Raw genomic sequence first — 21,606 nt, 5'->3', positions numbered from 1 at the left:
AGTAGAGTACCTAGATATAAGCATAATTAAATGAATAAGAGGTACTCTTGTACTTTTTGCATTTTGTAACTTCCTTCACTGTGACTGTTTAAGAGGCAATTTTGTACTTTTGTATTTTGTACTTTCGTAACCTCCTTCATTGTACCTGTTTTAATGTTATGAGCAATAAAATTTTCTAAAAAAAAAAAAAAGAAAAATTTCTATGGAGCTGACCGAAATTGCCGAGTGCTGCGCTCACTGATCTCCGTCATAGAGATTTAATGGAGGAGAACAGTCATCCGCGGCCGTCTGCTCCATTAGTCTGATGGAGCTACGAGGGGTCCGACGGAGGTAAGTGGGACCGCATCGGACCCCTCGTTTTCGTGTTCTGTGGGGCTCTCGGTACTGAAACGCCTACTGATCAGCAAGTTCGGCCCTAACTTTTGTTCGTGGAAAAACCCCTTTATCAATTCACTAAGGAGACTAGGTTGTGCAGAGACTAACTTTCCAGGGTGATTTGGGACACTAAATAATTTAGCAGCTTCTCCCTATCGCTGTCAGTGGATACAGAAGAGAAAGTTGATTTACACAAACTGCTTAAATAAGAAAGAAAGGACACGGGAACAAAGTATATTACAAAGTTTACCAGTATCATCTGCACTAATCATTTATGCAATTCTGTTCTAAGTTTACCTTCACTTTAAGTTTGTAGCAGACATGTAAGTTTTGGGTTCAGTTTGTGTGAGCCGCTGCCCCGCTGTCATTATTATTACTACTATAATAATTTCTGAGCTCGCTGGCTGTGTGTCACAGACATGAGCTACACTTTATTAGGTGAGAGAGATTAGCACTTGCTTTAGGAATTGGATGCAGGCTCCCATGTACTAACCAATGCCTTTAGGAGAACGAGAATTCTTTTAAGTCAATTAGGTTCTAATTATAAAGACAAAACAACAGAATATGTGATCCTTGTGGGAGCGGGGTGTTGTGTGCTTGTTAGCACGGCACAGTAAATGGGGACTTCCTGAAGTGCTTTCGGGTGATGAGTAGTCAGAATTTACTACCATCGCTCCAGATGTTAGAGTCAAGAATACAGTCAATGCTCAAATGTTCTCTAGTTAAATATCTTACATTGTCTGTAACTCTGGATTTTCAGCAATACATGTAGAGCTTTTGCAGGCAATGAGGGTCCCGCGGAGCTGTTGCGCTGCAATGAGGGTCCTGTGGAGCTTTTTCTGGGCAGTGCCCCACTGAGCTTTTGCCAGGCAAGGGTGGGTCCCAGGTCCTTTGTTTGCTCTGTGGTCTCCAGTGGTCTGCTCTGGGGTGTCTCCATTATTATTTTCATGTTCTGCACTGTTATTGTCTGCCCTGATTGCATTATTTAGTTTCTTGGGTGGTATTTATTGCTATACTGTATCATTTATAATTTCTGGGGTGGTATTTTGTGCTGTACTGTGGTTGTTGGTACATACTGGGTGCTGGTTATTGATGCAGCCTCTAAAAGTTGAGCAGTTTGACAATGTGGCCCTTGGACTAATAAATGTTTTTCACCCCAATCCTTAGATCAGGAATAGAATTTTTATACTATATGTAGTCGGTCCATTTTATCACGACTCTGACTCCTCAGGCCTGCTGCACACACGTACAATACACCCGCCATGTGTTTTTCCCTGTCTCTGCACTGTTTGCATTATATAAATGTATTCTAGTAACTGGACCCGGATCACAGTCAGTAGTTGGGTTTGGATGCTGGAAATGGTCTCGCATAGAATCTTGGAAAATCCCTTTAAATGACAGTTTGAGTTTCTTATTTCCTTCCTATACAACTTTATACATAAAATCCATTTATTTCCTGCTGCTCCTCTTCTCGGTCGGATCCTCCTTCCACTCGCTCCGTTAGCGGCGCTGGTGAAATAACCTTTCTTCTCATCGCTGCGTGTGTAATAGTCCTCCAGCCGCAGCCTTTTACTTTTACACCTTTGGTAACTTTTCTGCCCGGATTAGAGATAATTTATTATTCCGTCTCCTTGTGGTCATGTAACAAATGGTTTCTTTTATTGCACGTTTTACATGTTTGTGTCTTTCCTGCTGTTTGTTTGTAGCCGGGACGCCAGAAGACAAGATGCGGTTGTTTCTCATCTATTACATCACGTCTGCGCAGCCCCCGTCTGAGGTACTGACAAGCGCTATAAAAAAAAAATCATTGAAGGAAATATAATCTGTTTTTTTTTTCTTTGCAGAAATATTACAAGGATTTATTCATCTTCTTAAATCTACCCCCAAAAATCATCATGATAAACCAGGGACATTACTCATAGGTCCGGGCACCGTGACTGTGGTAATCTTCTTATATGTGTTATCCATGGTCTCCTTCCTTCTAAAATCAACTTTTAAAATTATGCTAATGAGCCAGCAGACCTTCACAGACTGTTGCACTGCCCCCCTCCTTTTTCCTGATGTAATCTAACAGCAATGGGAGTTTGAGCACACAATGGGAGGGGGAAGTGTTCCTGTACAGTGTAACAGCCTGTGAAGCTATAGCACTGTGGGGCTCTGGAAACACCCTATCAGAGCCCTTCTGGCTCAGTACCATTATTATTGATAAAAAGATTACTACAGTCACTGTGCCTGGATTTATGAGTAAGTGTTATGGTTCATCATAATGGATTTTGATGGTAGATTTCCTTTAAAGGAACGTAAAGTTTTGATGTTGGTATCTTTTTTTTTTTTTCTCCTTTGGAATTAATATTAATGAAAACCATTTTTTTAGTAATTACATTTTCTGGTCCTGGAATGTTGAACTTATCAGAATTGCTTTGTAATCTGTAGACAGCATGTTATAGAGCAAACGTGTAGACAGATTAATATGTAGTATATGCTGAAAGGGTTAGGGGGGCTTACTGGCGGTGTCGGTGGTAGGTCAAGGGGTCAGTTGTACCCCCTTCACACCCCAAAAGAATGGAGCAACATTCACTGTGTATGGAAATGACAGAGATGGCTGAGTACAGTGCTCAGTCTGCTCTTACAGCGTCATAGAGATGAATAGAGCAGCGGGTAAGTGCGACCAGCTACTCGGTTCGTTTGGGCAAAGACGGACCCTGTCCTCATTATCTTTGGGCGTCCCACCATAGAGACTCTGTAACGATCAGCAAGTTATACCCTATCTTGTGAGATAGGGGATAACTTATTGTGATTGGACAACACCTTTAAGAATAACTTTTGGGAAGTTCATTTCATTATCAGCCTTGCCCACAATAGTGAAAGGGCAGGGCCAGTGGACTGTCACTATTTAGGACCGCCCACTGGACTGTTATGCCCATTGAACCATTTTCTGTAAAACCCTCATATATCAGTATGTTCAAGTCTTCCGCACATGATGTTGGGAGATGTGATGTGTAACCTATAAGCTATTGGCAGCTAAGAGGATTGCAATTTTACTGATCGAGACTGCAGAGATGAAGATTACAAATCACATAATGACCTCCAAAAAATGATATACAATTTACTTCTGTGGGCATGCTGTGTGCCCTGTGGAAAAGGTTGTTTGTTGGGTACGATAGATCCTGTGTTGCTTTTGTTAAAGTGATCCTTGTCGTTGATCTGAATCCTTAGAAGTGATCTCTACAGAACAGGAAGTGGGGAACAATTATTAGTCTTTACGGTCAGGATTGAAGAAGAATCCTATTTTCTGATGGCACATTCCCTTTAAGATTCAACACAACAAAGTACAAGATGTCCCGAAGTAAACAGCAAATTAAAGCCAACGGAGTTTAGTCTAAGTGATAGAAGTCTCCTTTGTTGTTATTTTCATCCGGCATATCCTGTAGTTGTGCGGAATGTCTGGGTGATGTATTTTTAATAAGTTTGCTGCATTCTTCTAACAAGTCTCCTTTTGTGAACTAAGAATGGCCATTTTTTTTTATTTGCGAGTCGTCCTTTAAAGGAAATCATATGGCGTCTCCCTAGAAGAGAACGTCTTTCTGTCTCTCACATGCGGACACTGTTTTGTTTGAGAAAAACCTAAATGGGCGGCTGTTTGGTACTGAGGGAAGGAATGCGGTGGACAAAATTACCGAAAAATACTGAATTTGGCCAACAGTTTTGATAAATCAACTTTAGGTTTTAGTTCATCTTTGGTCATTATTATTACATGTATTTTGATGTTGAGTGTTGGTGTTTTTGTGCTGGTTTGTTAAAGTGTCCTTACACATTAGACTGAAGTCAAAGGAAAGTGGCTGATTTTAACCTTGACAGATGTGGCATCCGTGCATCATAAAAAAAAAATCTTTATATAGCGCACACAGATTACGTAGCGCTGATCAAAGCATGACAGATTGGTCCCTGTCCCCATGGGGCTCACAATCTAAACAACCTACCAGTATATTTTGGAGTGTGGGAGGAAACCGGAGGGCTCGGAGGAAACCCATGCAAACACGGAGAGAACATACAAACTCTTTGTAGATGTTGCTGGGTGGGATTACTCACTCAGCCACCGTGCTGCCATATCATTGTGATGTATGATACAGGGAGTCCCTGCTTCCCGTGAAACAGCAGTGTTTCGGGTCAATGCCAAACATTGTAAGTTTGGGTCAGTGATCCAAGACTTCACACACAAGTTTAGGTTCAAACTCACCCCCTGCTGGTAACACCAGTGATCAGTGCTGGCATTGATAGCAGGTCTTAACCCTCTAGCACTTTTAAAACCTGCTGTGCTGGTGGCACTTAAATGGTTACGATCAGTCTGTCACCTTGTTATGAGTGGACTTCGCCTGCAATATCTTAAAGGGTTACCGGCAGGGGTTTGAGTACCTGAACCAAACTTTTGTTTGAGGTTCAGCCAAACTCAGCAAACCAGAATCATAACGTGGCAACTCACCACTAATCTACGGGGGGCAGAACAGGGACTCCTTGTATCATACATTATTGTCATGTTCTGAATCCCATCCTCCGCACTATGGTCGGTCCTTGAAATCAGACGACTGCAGCTTTGTGATTCACAGACCGACCACTGTCATCTGTTTTTAGCCTTAAGGCTGATCTTACTTGCCAAGGGATGAGAAGGCTGTTTTATGTGACTCTCCACCAACTGATGATGTCAAGGAAAAGGTCGGCCATTTTGAATTACAGTATGTCCTATCGTTTGTTCTCTCTTGTTTGCGGCATCTCCTTCCCCCTCTCCTTATTCAGAACACATGGTCGCCCGGCCGTGTTGTCAGAGTTGTGAAAGCTGTTGGACTCTTGGCCTTCTTAAAAGGGTTTTATAACCGTAACAATACAGAATGGTACCATGCAATATGCTGCGCTAGAAGTCCCACAGACGACATTGGAGATGAAGTCCGAGTTCTTTCGATCAATGGGGGTCAGATCCTACTCCCAGCATTCAGGCGTCTAACCCCTAGTGTGAATGGGTGATATATTTTTTTACATAATAAGGATAGTTTTTACTATACATTTGCACACAACTTCTTGCATGTGTCCCTTATATTATTATGAACAGTGTATTACATATTTTTTTACTTTTTTTGTTTTGTTTCCCCAGACTGACCTAGATCAGTACAAGAAGGCTCTAGAGGACGCTGGCTGCAGCTTGGCCCCTCTAAACTACATCAAACAATGGAAGTAAGAAATGGGACTTATTCTATACGGTGTTACATGTCAATCAAACACTGACAGGCAGAAGATTCCTCTTATACCAATGTGTTTTTTTTTGTTTTAGGGCCTTTGCCAAGATGGCTGCAGCACCAACAAACTATGGGATTGGTGCTACTAAATCTAAAGGGTAAGGACTATTTACTAGTAACCCATAGAAATATTCTCATTCACAAAAATTACATAATAAAAAAAATATTTAAATCTACTAGAGCAAGATTGTGCAGTATTCCGCCCACATACAGTGACACCCCTTTGAGATGACCACCAGTGGTGTATTGGTGGTCCTCTGGGGAGGTTACAGAGTAAACCTATGGGTGTGTGCATATCTGTAGTGCCTCTAGTGGTAAGTAGGAGAAGTGCGCATTTCCTCTATTGTTTTCCTAGAGATGCACACTATGTTGTTTCAGTCTTGACTGTACTTTTCCTATTCCTTATCCATGTATAGGTCCGTATATATTTTGTTTTAAAGCTTGCCAACACAAATGTGTCTCTCGCAAGTCTCTTTTACATAAAACCACTGATTTTATCACAATGTGTTAGGATGTTTTCCATTTTATTTGGTTGGTCAGCTGTTTTAGGAAGGAATATTGTGATTACTGATCAGTCTGTGTGTATGGAGATCATCTGATTAATACAATACATGATACTATCACACACTCCTATACATCTGCATTTGGCCTTTTATTCCCACCGTTTCCTTTTACTGTTTTGTTTTTTTAAAGGGATATTCCATTTTTTAAAATTGCTCCCTTGTCCAATTGACCTGGTGATCAATATCAGATCAATGTCCCTGCTCATAACCACATCACCAGGACCTGCACTGTCACTTCCAGCACAGCACTTGTACATTGTATAGTGGCGGTGTTTGGTATTGCACCTACGTCTCATTCACTTCAATAAGACGTGGCGGTGACATGTAGCCATGACACCACTGGCCTGTAAAACAGAAGAGGTGCTCTCTCCAAGTCTTTGTTGTCAAACCCCTGTTGATCTGATATTGATAATCTAATGATCAATAAAAAACAGAATACTCACTTATTTACGTAGCTGGATCTTCTTCCTGATCCTTATTTTGAGGTTATCCCCAATATGTACACCAACGTACAGCTACTCAACCATAAACTATGTACAGTAATTCTTTATACCTGTATATGACCTTTGGTTTTTTAGACATAAGATCCCTCCCAATAATAATGTTATATCCTCCCTTAGAAGAGATAAACCCCTTTCGGTAAGGCTGCAGGTACTGCCCCTCTACACCTCTCCCTTTTTACCAGGAGGGTTTTTTGTCCCCCGACACCACACGGTCCTATATAACTTGCATCTTTTAGGGGGTCGTAGTTGTATCTCCTTATATCTTCTTTTTCCCCATTTCCAGGCTGCTCTCCAGAGTCATGAATACGGGGTCACAGTTTGTCATGGAGGGGGTGAAAAACTTTGTCTTGAAGCAGCAGGTAAGCAGCCCAAATAGCAGGGTTTATTTTGACAAGTGTAAAGGCAGCAGGAAGGCGCCCCACCTGCTACCGATAGCTGATGTGAGTGTAATCCAGCCGCCCCATGAAAGAGAAGTCCGACGAGTGACTGCCGAGAAGTCAGAGCAAGTGTCATTACACTGCGAGGAACCAGAGCCACAGAGCTCCAGTCTACATGGAGGCCAATGCTAATCATCTGGAAGGAGACGGAGACCTCCACCCATCCACGCTGTAAAGCAGAACCGCTCCGTGTTCCCGTTAGGGGTTAATCGAGGCACATTCCCATCCTGCCCAGTTCCCCCCATCCTGTTTGCTTTGGCTGCGCAAAACAAGAAGCTTTGTGAATCTGTTTGGACATTTGATACAATCCCTGGGCACAGAACTTTCTGTCACATCTCCCACTGAGCCCATAGTAAATGCGTCTACTCTCAGAATGGCAGCTGGGAGATGTCAGACGATTGTAGCCAGACGTCTGTGTTGACTATGGAAATTCAGATTCTGGTTTCAGTGTATTGTTCAGCTTCTCCCGCAATTATCATACGGCCGAAAAGCGGATCAGTCAGGAGACTGTGCTGTCCTGTGTAAAGGTGACATTATTTGGGGACAGGTCTGCTTAACTAATCGCCAAAGTGTCTCACAAATATTGTGCTTCGTGGTTGAAATGACCACTGAATGAATACATTGGCACCCGGCTTTTGAGTCCGGTGTATTCATGTTTTTTCGTCACTTATAGGGGCTTACGTGTAGTAGAAACCACTGCTGTGGGTACGAGGAGGGACAGGGGAAGCACTTCTATTTTAAATTGCTGTTTTTTTCCAAAGATTATATAGAAAAAGGGAAATCTATAGGTTCAGTAACACAATTAAATGGTACTGGTTCTGCCACTTTGGAAGAACAGCACTAGGTCGCCGCTTTACTGCACTTCCTGAGCACCTTGTACTATAGGTAACACTACAGGAGGCTGCTCATCTAGTCACAGTTTTAGGTGGGTCCAGTACTGAAGTGGTCACCAGAGCACCAGAAGTTCTTTTAGTGGGCCTGGGTTCTAACTCAATATTAAACAAAGAGGACCAGGAGATGACTATAACACAATAAAATGGTACTGGTCCTGCCTTTGTGGTAGTGCAGCTATAGGTTGCCGCTTTACTGCACTTCCTGAGCTCCTTACACTACAGCTGGCTGCTCATCCTATCACTGAGGTTTAAGGTCGGTCCATTGTTGGTGTGGCCCACCACAGTACAAGATCCTCCGGTGAGCCCAGGTTCTAACCCTATATTGGACACCAGAGGACCAGGAGAAAACAATAATAAAATGGTACTGTTGCCATGTTGCTGCTATGATTGCATAGCTCTACCGCACTGCTTTACTGACTGTCCTGACAGTCCTTATATCATAGCAAACACTTCAGGAGGCTGCTCATCCAATCTCTGTTTCAGGTGGGTCCAGTATCGGAGTGGCCTATCAGAGTACCAGAAGAACCTCTGGTGGGCCCATGTTCTAACTCAATATTGAACCCCAGGGACAAAACTCCAACTTGTAGGCTAATAAGGTCTATTCCCCCTCCCCTGGTGTTTCCTATGATGTAAAGAGCTCAGGAAATTAAACGGGATCTAAAACGCCTTTAAACTTGATATCCTCTATATTTTTTTTTTATCCTTCTATTATCCAAATTGCTTAATATTTTAGTGCAATTTTGGCCAATAAGGTTGGAACTATGTTCTTTGCTACTTTTACAAATGGTCTTCATAGGTCTGCTCTAGGACAGGTTCAGAGGAGCAGGTTACCGCAGCAGCCTTATGCTCATGTCATAGGGGAGCGTTTCAGCCGCTCCACAGACCTAAACTCCCAGAATCAAAGGTCATATGATCTTTTGACCCGTGTTATCCTGGGGCGCTTAATGGACCTGTCCGGATTTATACCATCCATGATTTATCATTTATTTCTAAACCGATTTTGTTAACCAGACAATAATCTTTACCCCACTTCCGTGCATTGATACTTTTATTTTGTCGGATCTTCTCTTTACAGAACCTGCCAGCCACTCGAGTCCTTGATAGCCTAATGGAAATGAAATCCAATCCGGTAAGAAGGGGTTGGCACGGATGTATTGTATGCCATCCACTCCAGCACAAAGACCTTAAAGATTTTCCCTCTTTCATCATAAATATAGTTGTTTCCGGATCGCTCTGTTCCTACCAGTTGTTATTATTTTCCTTCTTATATTTTGGTGATTTTGTTATTGGCGGCTTTTTATTTAATTTGCTCCCAGCTGCAAGTAAAAATAGCAAAAGAGAGAGAAAAAAAATTCATGTGTTCTGGAAAAGAAACGTGGCCCCAGCCGGACGCCCTTCTTTCATGCCGATTCACTTGCCAAGAGCTCGTAAACTGATGGCTCTGGGGGCCATGTGTTTGTATACAAAAAGTCCCATCTCCATGTAAATGCCCGGACTATTTCCAGGCACCGATTAACTATTTTCTACTACACTGGGTTATTCCCTTCCTGATCCATCCTCTCTGCTAATATACCGTAGGTGTAGGCGCAGCCTGAGCCTCACATATAGCCTCCAGGTTCCTCATACATTATGTGGACCATTTTATAGTTTATCATTTCATTCCTTGGGGGAGTCTGCCACAAATAACATTGTAAATCCTTCACTGGCTAAAAACTAAAGGGATAATTAAGTAAAAAGCAGCTTGCAGTATTGTTAAATGTGCAAACACCCGCAAATTTCTCCCCACTACAGTTTCGCTGCTGTCAGGTAACCCCTACACTTTCCATTTTGCTAATTTGGCAATGACAGCCAATCACTGATTCTCGCTGAGACCCAATACTGGCAGTGATTGGCTGCGGTGGTCACATGATAAGTGTCACTGCTGGACTAAGAAGTAGAGAACTTGGTGCAGGGAGTCAGGCCATGTGGAATGAGCGGGGATCCCCAAAGTGCATATGACAGTCACATGACCACTGGGGCCAATCGGAAGAATTAATGGCAGCTTCAGCAGTGACCTCACTAAAGGGGGTTTTAGGGTTTAACTATTGATAACCTGTCCATAGAATATCAAATTGCTGGACTGTAAAGTAGTTTTGGTCTGTACATTTGAATGGGAGCAAAGACTTGGTGACTTGAACTAGCCACTACACTGAGAATGGCGCTGTCTCCTACTTTCTATGTTTTCAGCATTTGGGAACAATATTTTGGGGTCCTGGTTATTGAACCCCCTCCATTCTGATATGGAAGACCTTTCCTTATTATAGGTTATCAATGTTTTTAGCAAAATCCCCTTTAATACTTACTACATATATATTAATGTGCGTCTGAGATACTAAGTAGTTTATGATTTAAAGGAAACCTGTCACCAGGTTTTATCCCACTAAACTACCAACCCCTTAAGTAGGGTATGAAATGTCCTTTCTAGAATTCCCTCTTTGATGTGAAATCTTACCTGTTTACCTAAAAAAATATTCTAATCCCTCATAGTCATGTGACAATGAGCAGAGTTGAGTCATATTTACCTGGGATGATTCAAGTTTACTAGTTGCAAGGCTAGTGTCAAAAATCTTTGATTCTATAGCACCTAGAAACATGCTGTTCATGTCATATTAAAGATACAGCTTATGGCTTTGTGAGCAACCAAACCAGAGATACAGCTAAAGACATAGTAAGGAGAAACTGGAGATATAAAATAGCCAGAAACTGGATATCTAACTGTCTGTATGTCCAAATCTGTAGCTCACAGAACCATAATATTCATGGGATTGTTTGGCTTCTGGGGTGACATTACCCCTGCAACCACCAAACTTGACTCATATCAAGTGAAAATGTGAGAAGAGTCATTATTTTTTTATATAGGTAAACAGGTGAGATATTACATAAAACTGGGAATTCTTTAATGAACATTTCATACCCAACCTGAGGGTGGCAGTAGTAAAGTGGGGTAAAGTGTGGTGACAGGTTCCCTTTAAGAATGTACTATTAAAGATATTTGTCAGTAACCCCCAATCTTCTAGCCATGATGAATGACCGGCTCAGACCCTGTTTTGCTTTTCTGGGAAATAAAAGACTATAGATTTTATATAATATTATGCAGTGAACATATTTAGTGAGGGAACCACCATAAAACATTGATTTGTCTTTTTATACTGTAGCTTTGATGGTCACATGGTTTTCGTAATGATTCGGTTCTTATTGTACACCTGTTATGGAGTCATTCCTGTGCTAATAACTCATTTCAACTACACAGACCACAAGACTCCAGTAAGGATGGCTGCAGTCCTCACCAATGATGTGCCTGTTATTAGATGTCAGGGGCATAGCTAGCTCTATTGCCTTGTGGGGGTTCACATCCCACAGAGCTTGCTATGCTTTCTATATGTCATGTCTTATTGTCTTGTTATTCTTACAGGAAACTGATGATTACAGATACTTTGACCCCAAAATGTTACGAGGCAATGACAGGTGAGACCCGCAGATTTACACTGCTTTCCCGTTGAGATGATCTATCCTTCTTTGGATTTTTTGCTTTTCTTTTTGTTTTATGACTTTGAGTGTCCATTCTTTTTACAAATGCGGCTTTTTCAAACACTTCAATATGTACCATTACAAATATAAAATATATTCTGGTATCATTCTAAAGAGGAGAATGCCCACTTTATATGACATAAGGTTTGTGTTTCTACAGAACTGGAGATATCTACTGTTGTAGTAAAAAGTTTTATATACACCTCCTATTCCCAACTGTGACTTTAACAGTGGAGATATCTGGCTCTGTTGCACCTACAAACACAATCCTGATGGGATATTAGAGGAGAGATTCTCCTCTTTAATATGACACCAGAACTAGATGCCACAGATCACATAATATAGGTGTTTAAAGTGTGTCCCCTTCCAGCCTGTCAGCTGAAGGCAGAATGGAGAAGGAGCTGCAGGGTGTTAGAAATGACTGTTTCAGTAGTACATGCACCCTCTGCACCAGAGATTTTGTCATTTATAGAAGGGCAGAACACAACTGCAATATATGACCTTGGACATTCAGGTTATGAAAAGTTAAAGTGTCTTTTACCATTAGTGAAGCAGATAATTATGTAGTCCCAGGGATCAGATCATAAGATCCCCCGAAGGTCCATAATATAGAATTGGGCTCTGGTTCACACCTCTAAGCTGTACCCCAGTCACTTCTATGGGGCCCCCATTTATATGACGCATCTTAAGGGACTTGTGGACTCTGTTCTCTACATATCTGGGGTCAGACCTCCACTAAGATACACTACAGAGGTTTACATCATTGTGCTTCTAATGGAGACATCATAGAAGCCTCACGTGTATTTTATGTCTTGGATACATTTTTTTTTTTTTTTTGTAACTTTTTTAAAATTCTTTTCTTTTTCATCATAAAAATAGTTCTATACCAAGAAACAAGAACCCCTTCCAGGAGGTAAGTGTAATAACAGCACAATCTCGTGTCTATGTGTGAAGCGACTGACAATAAGTAGATTCTCAGCCCCCTGTGCAGCTCAATGTTTTTTGGCCATAAGAGAAAATCCTACTTTGAGTTTGTTGGGAAGTGCTATTTATTATAATATTTCCTAGCTGCACTTATCCTCACACCCCATAAATGTCCGTTCATATGTCAGGGAGATGCCAAGATATAACTGGCTTAACCTTTCATCGTTCTGCCAGCACTAAGCCATAAACCTTCCTACTCTACATTGAGAGCGAGCCTAGCCGCCCGGCCATTAGGGAACATAAAATATGGGGCTATTTATTTTTATTTCTCATCTATTAGTGGCGCTTTGTGGAGCGGTAAATGTTACCCTGTACAGTGCCACAGCCATCCAGACACCATGCTGCTACTGCACTTCAGCCCCAGTGTAGAGACAATGTTGAAAAGTTTATATGTCTGTCTGTGTGTGTATGCCTGTGTATATACTTACCCACCATATTTTTCGGACTATTAGATGGTAAAAAGTACGCCAAATAAGCTCTGCCCCTCTATATACACGAATCACGAACACACTCATCTTTTTTTTATACTTGCACCTTCAGCACTGCTATACACACACACAAACCAAAAAACAAAAAAGCTCTATAGCGTGTGACTCCTAGTGTGTACACCGGTCTACAAATGAGGGCTCTCATAACCCATTAACCAAGCATTTAGAGACATATGACCGGAGTCAGCAATATAAATCAATTTTTCTTTATATCCAAATGTGAAAAGACATAAAACACCAGTACATCACCATATCTTCGGCAAACAGTGTCAATTGTCCATAAAATTGTAGCACGCTAGGAGATCATGGCTTTTCACTGAGCAACCGACGCCCGTATGGTCTACGTCACACTAGACCATACGGGCGTCGGTTGCTCAGTGAAAAGCCATGATCTCCTAGCGTGCTACAATTTTATGGACAATTGACACTGTTTGCCGAAGATTTGGTGATGTACTGGTGTTTTATGTCTTTTCACATTTGGATATAAAGAAAAATTGATTTATATTGCTGACTCCGGTCATATGTCTCTAAATACACACACACAAACACACGGGGCACTGCTATACACACACACAAACACACTCTGCACTGTTATACACACACACAAACACACTCGGCACTGCTATACACACACTCGGCACTGCTATACACACACACAAACACACTCGGCACTGCTATACACACACACAAACACACTCGGCACTGCTATACACACACACAAACACACTCGGCACTGCTATACACACAAACAAACACACTCGGCACTGCTATACACACACAAACACACTCGGCACTGCTATACACACACACAAACACACTCGGCACTGCTATACACACACACAAACACACTCACCTCTTCTTCTTACACTTTACCATTCCTCAAATTCTTGTCTGCCCCATCCCTGGCAGCATGAGATCCTTGCAGGAAGCATGTGAACAGCCCCATGCTTCTGACATCACCCCAGGTCCTTGCAGGTTACTGTCGGGAGAGAGCCATGCAGAAGCTCTGCTTCCTCTGAGATCCGGTGAAATGCTTTGTCAGAAGAAGGTAGTCAGAAGGGTCGGCAGTGCTGGATCCTGGATTTTTTTCATGCTAAAAAGTTCACCTTATAGTCCATAAAATGAGGTGTGTGTGTGTATCTTATTTCATAGGAACTTCTAGTCTGAATTTATTTGATAAGTATATACTGTGTTTCCCATAGGCCATAGTCTTCATGGTCGGAGGAGGGAACTACATTGAGTATCAGAATCTAGTGGATTACATAAAGGTACCTTCATTTTTTTTTCTCCATGATATCTCCATCTCCTGTTTATTAAATATTTGGATGTTTGACCATTTATATAAAACTTCACCATATTAAATATATATAAGACCCTAATATGCTAACCCTGGTAAAGATTTTTGGGATCTGTGAGTTACGTGACCTACGGCAGTGGAACTCAGGACTTCCTGTGAGGTCCCTTATGTCTTCCGGTGCATAGAGGAGGCCTTACAGTTACTGTCTGTCCACCCCCTCTGTCATAACAACTTTGAAAGCAGCGGGTGTAAGGGGTGGGCAGATATACTTGACACACCCCTCCAACCACTGATATGGGAGGAGTTATGATGGACGGGGCGTGCAGACCGCTGGAAGGTAGCAGAACATGTAACTATACAGGAAATCCAGAGCCCTGCTCCCCGGGGGGTACATGACCAGCGCCTCCTGGGCGCAAGCAGGAAGCCATATAATATAATATTGGTCACCCTATTACTTACCCTGGTTAAGTTTCTTATTAGTGGCCAATCCCTTAAAAGTGGTTGCCATACACCTTGGATATGGTTTTTTTGACTAACCGCTATCCCTTCATACACATGCACACTGGACTGAGGAGTGTATACATGTCTTCTAAGTAGGGAACTACCATTGATTAATGGAAAACAACATCTAATTCCGCATCAAATAACCAATTCCAGTTTTACCGATGAAGATTTTTGATGGCGCAAAATTCCGCCATGTGAACATACACTGAATACTGTCTACAAGATTGCTATACAGTGCATCCTTATTGTCTTCTACAATATATTGTGCATTTAGATGAAGCCCTAGTACAGATTTCCTCTTATTATATTTTCATATCTTATTTTGTGCCTTTTTAGTTGTCTGTGTTTTCCGTCTCTTGCTCCGCTGATTTTCCTGTCCAGTGTATATACTCCGTTCCTTCCTTCTTTAGATGCTGATAAGATATCCCCTGCCGCCCCCCTCCTATATCCTGTATTTTTCCCTCTCTCCTTCATGGTAACTGTTCTCCAGACTTGGATGGACCTGCAGACACTAGATTTCATGGCCGCCATCTGGCTCCGGTTGCTGAGCTCTGTCTTTTCCTTTTTCTGACCGCATTTCCATGGCCACCTGTACAGAACACTCCCCAGGACCAAGTCTTACATAACCATGAGCTACTTGCTCTACATTAACCCTTTGACTGACCTATTTCTGGTGTTTTCTTCCCTATTGTATTTGTGAATTAACCCTTCCCACCTTTCTGTGTTCTTCTACCAGACCAAGCAAGGAAAGCACATCCTCTACGGTTGCACCGAACTCTTCAACGCTGCGCAGTTTGTCAAGCAGGTAACGTCACAAGTTCACTCTTTATTGTCCTCATATTTAACCCTTTTTAGTATATGTAGATTATACACTGTGTAGTTAGTACCATGATATTTACATCATGTGGAAGATGTTCAAGAACTTAAAGGGGTTGGTCACTTTCAGTAAATATTTGTGTAATGGAAAGTACTTTCTCTATCAATTCCTTGCGGTTTTCTGGAACTCCGCTTGCTGTACTTCTATAGAAAGCTTCTCTATTTACTTCCAGTGGTAAGGAACTGTCCATGTGATGTGATGGACAGGCAGGTGAACGAGCCGTTATTATCATAGAGAGTAATAGGAGCTGTGTGATAGTAATGGCTTGTGCACCTGCATGTCCATCACATCATATCACCATGGACAGATTTCTATCCACTAGAAGTAAACGTAGAAGCTTTCTATAGAATGACAGCAAGCAGAGATCTAGAAAACGATGAGGAACTGATGCAGAAACTATATTGGAAAATCGTATAACTTTTCCTTACACAAACAATAAACATTATTTGTTGAAAGTGGACAACCCTTTTAAATGGGTAAAAAAATAGGTGCAACGCTTCCAGAGACTTTCGAGTCCCTACTTCCCAATCCCTCTTGACACATTGGAAATGACCTCTCGGCCAATCGCTTGTTGGAGTAGTAACCTGCCACAACCAGTGATTGGCTGAGCTGACCATGTGTTTAGGGGGCATGAGGTGCCCTTCCATAATTTGCATATTTCTGGCCTAAAGATTTGGCGTGTAAGGAGCAGCTGGACCATAAAAACAAAGATGTGTGTGCATGGCCCTACATAGCAGTTAGTTTGGGTAGATAAATTGCGGTGACCCAGTCTATTTAACCCCTTACCAACATGTGATGTAATAGTATGTCACCTGTGGGTTTATGGAGAGGGCTTCCGTGCTGAGTCCTCTACATACAAGGTGGGCGTTTGCTGCATATTGGTAGCACAGGCGCAGGTGTAACCCTTCAAACACCACAGGCAAAAGGGCCAGTGGGCACCGTCATATTCGCTTAGCTCGTTGCTCCTGTGACCTCATTGTTACCAGGACAGACCTGAGGCTGTCTTGTTTTAGGCTGATGTGCAAAATCCCTATATATTTCCATACTGTTGTATGGCAGTATATGGTAGAATCAATAAGACCACAAGACAATGGTGCAAGTGGGTTTTTTCACTCATTTCCCTGCATTTGGAATATTTTTCCCGCTTCCAAGTACACGGCATGGAAAATGAAATACCGTCACTATGAAGTGCAATTTGTTACACAGAAAACAAGCTCTCATAAAGCTTTTTACATGGAAAAATAAAAGTTATATTTTTTGAAGGTGGGGAGTGAATAATGGAAATGCAAAAACAAAAGAGGGCCCCACTGTTAAGGGGTTAAACTCTCCAGGCCTTTGACATCACTTCCATCAGCCACTCGGCCTGGGTGCTGCTCATTACTTACTATTCATGTGAATGTGGCCGTGCACAGCCGCTATGTAATCCACCACACTTGACCGTAAAGACTTCAGTGAAGTCTTGTCTGCAGTCTCTGCAAAGATCTGATCATCTTACGGGTCCTGCAGAACTTCTTCTCCGTGATCAATTACTTTTTATTAATCAATCTTCTTTTCCCTTCTTCCCCTCTTCTAGTTGTCTCAGCTCGGCCAGAAGTAAGAGGCATCACCGACCACATTACAATAGACTCTGGTGTCTATGGACTGAACCCCAGAGACTGAAAGACCTGGCCTATAGCCAGTACTGTTCCATTAACCCCTTCCCTGATGCCAGGGTCTGCAGGTGTGGAAGAAGAACAGTCATACCGCTCCCCAGAGAGATGTGTTGTGTTCTGCACAAATGACACGCCGCCTTTTCTACTCCATTTATTTAAGTGCTCCAGAGGCGTCCGGCCTCTGTAACTTGGCATTAACCCAGTCTCTGTCCGCACAGAGCATTTCCCAATAAAACGAGAGCAGTTGTATAATTTTATAAAGTATAATATATGTGAACCTGTCATATATCCGACACAGAAGATGAGAGTAATGCATGAGTGACCACCTGAGGACCAAATAGTGATCAGAATAAGAAAGTAGTCTTAAAGGGAATCTACCATCAGAATCCATCAGGATAAACCAGGGACATTACCCATAGATCGAGGCACTGTGACTGTGATAATCTTCTTATATTTGTTACCCATGGCCTCCAGCCTTCTAAAATCGACCTTTTTAATTATGCTAATGAGCCTGAAGAGCTGTGAGTGGCATTACCAGAGCCCCTATGTGCTGAAGCTTCACTGCCTGTTACACTGTCTTCCCTCCCTCTGCTCTATCAGCACTTACCTCTGCCTGCTGTTATCTCACACAGTGGGAAGAGGAAGTGTGTAACAACCTGTGAAGCTGTTGCACAGATGGGTTCTGGTAATGCCCCCAGAGCCCTTTTGGCTCATAAGCATAATTTTAGATTTTAGAAGGAAGGAGGCCATGGATAACAAATATAAGAAGATTACCACAGTCCCGGGGCCCTGGATCTACAAGTAATGTCCCTGGTTTATCATTATGGATTCTGATGGTAGTTTTCATTTAAGCACTTACTGTAAAATTTTTAATTGTGAAGTGCAGAATCCTATTAGGGAGTTGCTATAAAATCAGGAAGACGGCTTTGGTGACTGCCATTTATTATATTATTATTATTTTTTTCTTATACCATGTCCACTAGAAAATAAATAAAAGTTAAACCAAAAAGGTAAAGGGATATAGTGTCTTAGAGCGTCTCTTGAGATGAAAGGGGTTTGAAATGATTGCATGTACCAAAATTTGGGAATTTTGGACAAAAAAAATATCAAATACATCTAGCAAATCTGAGCATTATGATATCCAAACCTTAATACGTATATACTCGAGTATAAGCAATTTTTGTGCTGAAACATCTCCCCTCGGCTTATACTTGGGTATAAAAAAAATAATAAACTGACTACACACCATTCTGGCGGCCTGAGCAGCTCCTCTTCATCTTCATGCCGGCTGCTGGTCCGCGACAGATTCGTGCGCACAACTGTTATGCCGTGAAGACAGAAGAGGCGCGGCCACTGAGCTATCGCGGACCTACAGCATGAAGATGAAGAGGAGCTGCCCGGGCTGTCATAATGGTGAGTAGTGAGTTATATACTACAGGGGGCTGGCAGGCTGTATACTACAGGGGGCTGGCAGGCTTTATACTACAGGGGGCTGGCAGGCTGTATACTACAGGGGGCTGGCAGGCTTTATACTACAGGGGGCTGGCAGGCTGTATACTACAGGGGGCTGGCAGGCTGTATACTACAGGGGGCTGGCAGGCTATATACTACAGGGGGCTGGCAGGCTATATACTACAGGGGGCTGGCAGGCTGTATACTACACGGGGCTGGAAGGCTGTATACTGCAGGGGGCTGGGCAGGCTGTATACTGCAGGGGGCTGGGCAGGCTGTATACTGCAGGGGGCTGGGCAGGCTGTATACTGCAGGGGGCTGGGCAGGCTGTATACTACAGGGGGTTGGGCAGGCTGTATACTACAGGGGCTGGGCAGGCTTTATACTGGGATGCTGTGACCAATGCATTTCCCAACCTCGACTTATACTCGAGTCAATAGGTTTTCCCAGTTTTGGTGGTTATACTCAGGTCGGCTTATACTCAAGTATGTACTGTAACTAAATTGTTCAGGTTGCTGCACAGCGATTCCTACAAACATATGCATATACATGCATGCTAAGCTTGGTAGTGCATGCAGGTGTTTTAATTTAGAAATCCCACGTTAACAATAGATGGTTGGTCAACCTTATGTTCATAAAATGTGTATGGGCTTCTCAAAGGAAATCTACCATCAAAATCCATCATGATAAACCAGGGACATTCCCACAATCACAGTGTCTGAATCTATGAGTAATCTTCTTATATTTGTTATTCATGGCCTCTGTCCTTATAAAAGCTACTTTTAAAATTATGCTAATGAGGCCCTCGGTGATGAAGCTTCACAGGCTGTTGCACTGTTTCCCTTCTGCCTGCTGTAATCTCACTGCAGGAGTGAGAAGAGGAAGTGCTCCTTGCACAGTGTTACAACCTGTGAATCTGCAGTACCGATCGGCTCTGGAAACTCCCTCCATGAGCCCTTCTGGCTTATTAGCATAATTTCAAGAGTTGATTTTAGTAGAAATGACATGGATAACAAATTGGTAATATCTTTGAACAGCTTGACACTGTAGCTCATTGTGCGCCATATTGGGGTCTCATAGGATGCAGAGTATTTTGTTAAGGTGCTGTGTTGCTCTCCAGAGTTGTATTTTTTGTAGCTTGAAGTGACAGATAGGGTTTAAGGATGGCGCCTTTCCAACTATATTGAAGAATGTGAATGTGTTCCCGATGAAGAAAAGAGGAATAAGCTGCTGAAATTCAAGAACCTTGATCCTTCTTACCATCAAAATCATCTGTCGGGGATTTACGACCCCCATCCCCCCACATGTACACACAAGATTGATGGCCGCTATGTGTGGACCCGCCTAGAACAAAGACTTTTTGGACAGAACAGAAAGGTTGGATCTTGTGGATATATGTTGTTCCATGCTCTGTCATATAGTAACTGCATTAGATTCTTATTTGTTCCTTATTTATTTCTTCCATGTTATCCAGATCCTCGTTATTTACTACCCAGCTCCATAAATCAGCCGCTAATTGTGTAATGTTACTTCATGTTATCCAGATGAAGCTTATTAGGACCGGGAAGACGAATAGAACTGCCAATTCCAGGTATTGGAAGTAATTGTTCCAAGTATCTCCTCTTATATGTTTAACCCATTCACCAATGTGGATCAAGCACCTACTGACAGCTATTAAAAGACCTTTCTGGGACTAAAGAATTGGTAAGCTAACCTTAAAGGGGTCCTACCATGATTGCATGTTCTTCCCTTTCCACAGGATAAGGGATAACAATCTGATTTGTGGGGCTTGACTACTGGGACTCCCACTAATCTTGAGAATTTGAAGATCAAGGTCACATATTCAATACTAACTGAGCGCCTTGCTTGACAATTTCCGACACTCCAAATATATTGAATGGAGCGAGAGGAGACATTTTCAATTAGACACTCCATTCATTAGTAATAACATGACCCCCAATCTTCAGATTGATGTGACCCCCACCGCTGTTACCCCCTATCCTGTGAATGGGGGATGAAATGCACATGGTACAACCCGTTTAAGTCAATGGCTTTAAGTCAATTCTTCCAATTAAGAACACATGCAAACCTATGAACAATGTATTTTTGAGTTTTAGGCTTCTTTCACGGCCGGGACCTGGGCCATTAGGTTTAGGTCCGGGCTGTGGCTGTGCCAGTCATGGGCACAGAGATGTTCTGCTTCTTATTTTAGCTGTGGGCTGAGGGTCATTGTCTTGTTGGAAGGTTTGACCCAGTCTGAGGTCCAGAGCTCTGGAAGAGGTTTTCATCCAGCATATCTCTGTACTTGGCCACATTTATTTTTCCTTCCATTACACCCAGTGGTCCTGTCCCTGCCCCCCTAGCATGATGTTGCCCCCACCATGTGCCACTGCTGGGATTGTATTCGGCAGGTGATGTGCAGTACCTGGTTCTCTCCACCGCTTAAAATAAACACCAAAAACTTCAATCTTCTTCTCATCACACCAAAGAATATTATTTCTCATAATCTGGGAATCCTTCATATGTTTTGCACGGAGGAGAGGCTTCCAGACTCTGCCATAAAGCCCCGGATGCTGGAGGCTGCAGTGATAGGTGACTCCCATCTCCCTCCTGCATCTCTGGAAGAAGCGGGCAGCAGGAGAGAAGGACAAAGAGAAAGTGCTACTAGTGTAGTATTGTGACCAAAAATGAAATTAAGTAAGGAGTAAATATGTGCTTACCGTCTTAGG

General features: G+C 42.4%; 1 protein-coding gene across 1 annotated transcript in view; it reads left to right on the top strand.

The window, feature by feature from the left end:
- The window catches only part of SCFD1 (sec1 family domain containing 1), a 57,325-nt gene extending 39,633 nt beyond the window's left edge, over positions 1 to 17,692 (top strand). Inside the window, exons 16-25 of the mRNA XM_072115407.1 lie at positions 2,082 to 2,152; positions 5,519 to 5,598; positions 5,696 to 5,758; positions 7,010 to 7,085; positions 9,132 to 9,185; positions 11,508 to 11,560; positions 12,503 to 12,536; positions 14,298 to 14,363; positions 15,633 to 15,701; positions 17,347 to 17,692. Coding sequence (XP_071971508.1) covers positions 2,082 to 2,152; positions 5,519 to 5,598; positions 5,696 to 5,758; positions 7,010 to 7,085; positions 9,132 to 9,185; positions 11,508 to 11,560; positions 12,503 to 12,536; positions 14,298 to 14,363; positions 15,633 to 15,701; positions 17,347 to 17,370 — 590 coding nt within the window. The 3' untranslated portion in view covers positions 17,371 to 17,692. The remainder of the gene's footprint in view (positions 1 to 2,081; positions 2,153 to 5,518; positions 5,599 to 5,695; positions 5,759 to 7,009; positions 7,086 to 9,131; positions 9,186 to 11,507; positions 11,561 to 12,502; positions 12,537 to 14,297; positions 14,364 to 15,632; positions 15,702 to 17,346) is intronic.
- Positions 17,693 to 21,606: the final 3,914 nt, after the last annotated feature.

This window comes from Engystomops pustulosus, chromosome 7, assembly GCF_040894005.1.
Source record: "Engystomops pustulosus chromosome 7, aEngPut4.maternal, whole genome shotgun sequence".
NCBI classification, from domain to species: domain Eukaryota; kingdom Metazoa; phylum Chordata; class Amphibia; order Anura; family Leptodactylidae; genus Engystomops; species Engystomops pustulosus.
This window is presented reverse-complemented; position numbering and strand designations above follow the sequence as displayed.